This window comes from Gavialis gangeticus, unplaced genomic scaffold (genome assembly GCF_001723915.1).
Source record: "Gavialis gangeticus isolate Ggan-Ray unplaced genomic scaffold, GavGan_comp1, whole genome shotgun sequence".
Lineage (NCBI taxonomy): Eukaryota > Metazoa > Chordata > Crocodylia > Gavialidae > Gavialis > Gavialis gangeticus.
Window position 1 is genome coordinate 33,847,317 of NW_017729024.1, and position 2,937 is coordinate 33,850,253.

The 2,937-nt window shown below is 43.9% G+C and overlaps 1 protein-coding gene across 2 annotated transcripts in view; it reads left to right on the plus strand.

Annotated features, from left to right (window-relative positions):
* HSD17B4 (hydroxysteroid 17-beta dehydrogenase 4) overlaps positions 1 to 2,200 on the plus strand; it is a 163,950-nt gene extending 161,750 nt beyond the window's left edge. For both annotated transcript variants that reach the window (XM_019517014.1, XM_019517015.1), the window contains exon 24: positions 1,452 to 2,200. In XM_019517014.1, coding sequence (XP_019372559.1) covers positions 1,452 to 1,541 — 90 coding nt within the window. In that variant the 3' untranslated portion in view covers positions 1,542 to 2,200. The remainder of the gene's footprint in view (positions 1 to 1,451) is intronic.
* Positions 2,201 to 2,937: the final 737 nt, after the last annotated feature.

The following is a 2,937-nucleotide window of genomic DNA, read 5'->3' on the forward strand; positions in this document are numbered from 1 at the left end:
GCGCGCGCGCAGGCTTGGGGACTGTGTGTACATGCAGGCAGGCTCAGGGGCTGTGTGTGCGTTCAGAGGGTGAGTCCCACAAGCACACCCCACCCTACATGTGCACCCACACCCTGTCATACGCAAACCCCAGCCACCATCCCCCCCACAGACCCCATACTCACTTACACCTCACATATTCACACACACCTGCATGCTCAGTCATGTCTGTGTACGTGACCCAAGCGCATGTAAATCAAGACAAAAAAATATTTTTAAATCAAATTAATGTGTTGTAGATATTTGCTTGGAATATAATTTGGTATTTTTCTGGTTCTGAGATGGCAAAACCCCTTGCTGAAAGGAGTATTTCTGGGGGCAAGGGAAGGGGCTTCAAACAGCAAAGGTCAGGGGTTAGAGAGTGGGACTTCTGGTCACAAGATGGTGACCTGGGGGCAGGGCTACCCATGCAGCCCTTGACAGCTTGTCAAATCTCAGTAAACAGACATCCACTCAAAATAATTGCTTGCCCCTGTACTAGGAGCACAAGTAGGATTCACTACTTTTTTTTCCTGTCCCCTGAAGTTGTAGTAGTAACATGATACACCCTCATGCCTTGCATTCTGAGGGGCATGGCAGAATGATGGTGGGGCCTTTCATGTCAATGCTAAATTCTGGCAGTTAACACTTTGGGCACCTATACATGAGCAGCAAGACTTCTCCCATGTGCTGTAATTGATTAATCAAGTCTGCTGCAGCATGGTAATTACTGCACTGCAGCAGACTCCAGTGTCCCATGTATCAGTGTCCCTGTGCTTAAAAATGGCGGCGGGGTCACTTTTTAAAGCTTGTTCAGTGAGCTTTAGTTGGCACCCCCACCACCACTTTTAAGCACGGGGACGCTGATGCAAAGACACTCTGGGCACTTTAATTACAGCAGCTCTCAGAGCCTGTCTAAATAAAGTGCCCCTCCCCCAGGAGCACATGTATAAATGCCCTTTAAGAGTGGATTGCTTGAGAGATCTTAGAAAACAAAATCTTTACACATCTCCTTCAGCAAACATTTTGTCTTCCCCACACCTTTCTCTAATCACTAGCTTTCTGTATACTAGCCAAGTTCAGGAGAATAGGGTTGGGGTACAGGCAACTAACCCTGAGTGCCAGAAAGTATGGGTGCAAAGCACTGTTGGATGTTGCTAATGCCTTTTCTAAATCAGTGCCCAGGTCTGGTGCCCTTCTTGCCTGCCCTACCTAAGCTACTGCTAGTGATACTGGATGTCATATATGGTGAGGCTTAAAATGTCTTTTATGTATAACTAATTGACTTTGCTTGGTGAGGATTTTTTCACTAAAACTTGAATAAAAGTAAATCTCAATGTACTTTCAAAAACAGACATTTTGAGATTGGTCAAACAGTTGACGAGCACTTGTGTTGTGTTTGTTTTGTTTTGTTTTCCTTCTGTGTCCTCCAGGCATTCTTTTCTGGTAAACTCAAACTGAAAGGTAATATCATGCTGAGCCAGAAGCTGGAGATGATTCTCAAAGATTATGCCAAACTCTGAATTGCTTGAGGGCCTCCTACAGTAGTCACCTTAGAAGAGCAAGAATGGCCGTCATCTCAGAAACCGAGTTTGAAACTTTCTGGAGCATTATGCAGATTTCTTACTATGTTCTGATTCACTTTACTGCTAATAAAAAAGTTGATTTGATTGTTGCAGGGGCAAAAAATGATGAATCTACTAACTACTAGTATTATCTTCTGTTCCTCAGTAAAAGTACAGAATCATATTTCTGTCATATCATAACTTTATCTAAATAAAACTCATGTAGTTCGTACAGAAATATATATATTTCTATATTAACTCTAAAGAGAAATTAAATTAAGAAAACACTTCAGTGCCTCCTTCCATTTGTCTGGAGTCGTCTTTAATCTTGCTGTCGTTCTCTCTCTTTTTTTACACTGCCTATCAAAAGAAAGGTCTTACTTTTTATATTTAGTACACTGCCTCTTTGTGGCCGCCTCTAATCATCTGATAACTAGAAATTGGCTTTAATCATTAACTTTGAGTCTGCGTTTTTTTTATGTCCACCAGATAATGGTCTGCATTTTTTCTATTTAGATGAAAAGGTTCTTGGATTTGGTACTGTGTCATTTGGTACGGTTTGTCATTTAGACAAATTTACTTTTAATATTATACCAATTAAATGAAAATTCACTGAGTGTTTCTGTGTAAGTCCCTTTATATTAATTAGATGTTTCTTGCAGTGCATTTTTGAAAGCTTTGTACTTCTGTCTAAGGAAATGACATGCTGTAATAAAGCGTGTTGGGAAAAAGCTGTTGGTTGATCCTGGGGTGGATAGGACAGGGAATGGATCACTACACATATATTCTGTTCATACACTCTCCCTCTTAAAACATCTTCTATTTGTCACTGTCAGAGACAAGGCACTGGACTAGATGGAGTATTGGTGCAAGCCAGTATAGCACTTATGTTCTGAAGCAGGAGTGTCAAAGATGTGGCCTGTGGAGCCACACCATCCAGCCCCTGGTGCTGGCTGTGGATCCGAGTTGACCCACACATGGCACATGCCAGACTGGCCTCATGTGCAGGTCCTGGATATGTGCAGCCTGCGGTATTCACTCTAGGACCCATGCATAGAGCCAGTCTGGGACCCCCCTGCATATCAAGTGGCCTTGACATGCATTCTAGCTGGTCCAGGGCAAGTGCCATATGCAGTGCAGGCCCTGGAGCAGGTGCCATGTGTAGCACTTGCTTTGGACTGACTGGAGTGGGCATCATGCGCATGCATCCTGGACTGGTTGGAGCAGGCGTTGTCAGTGCTGGAACCAGCATGGGTGGGGGGCATCCATGGTGCTAGTCCGGCCTGTTGTGTAGGACCAGCCTGGGGCTGACCCTACTGTTCTGAAAGGACACCCCCGTTGTAAAAGTCTTGCA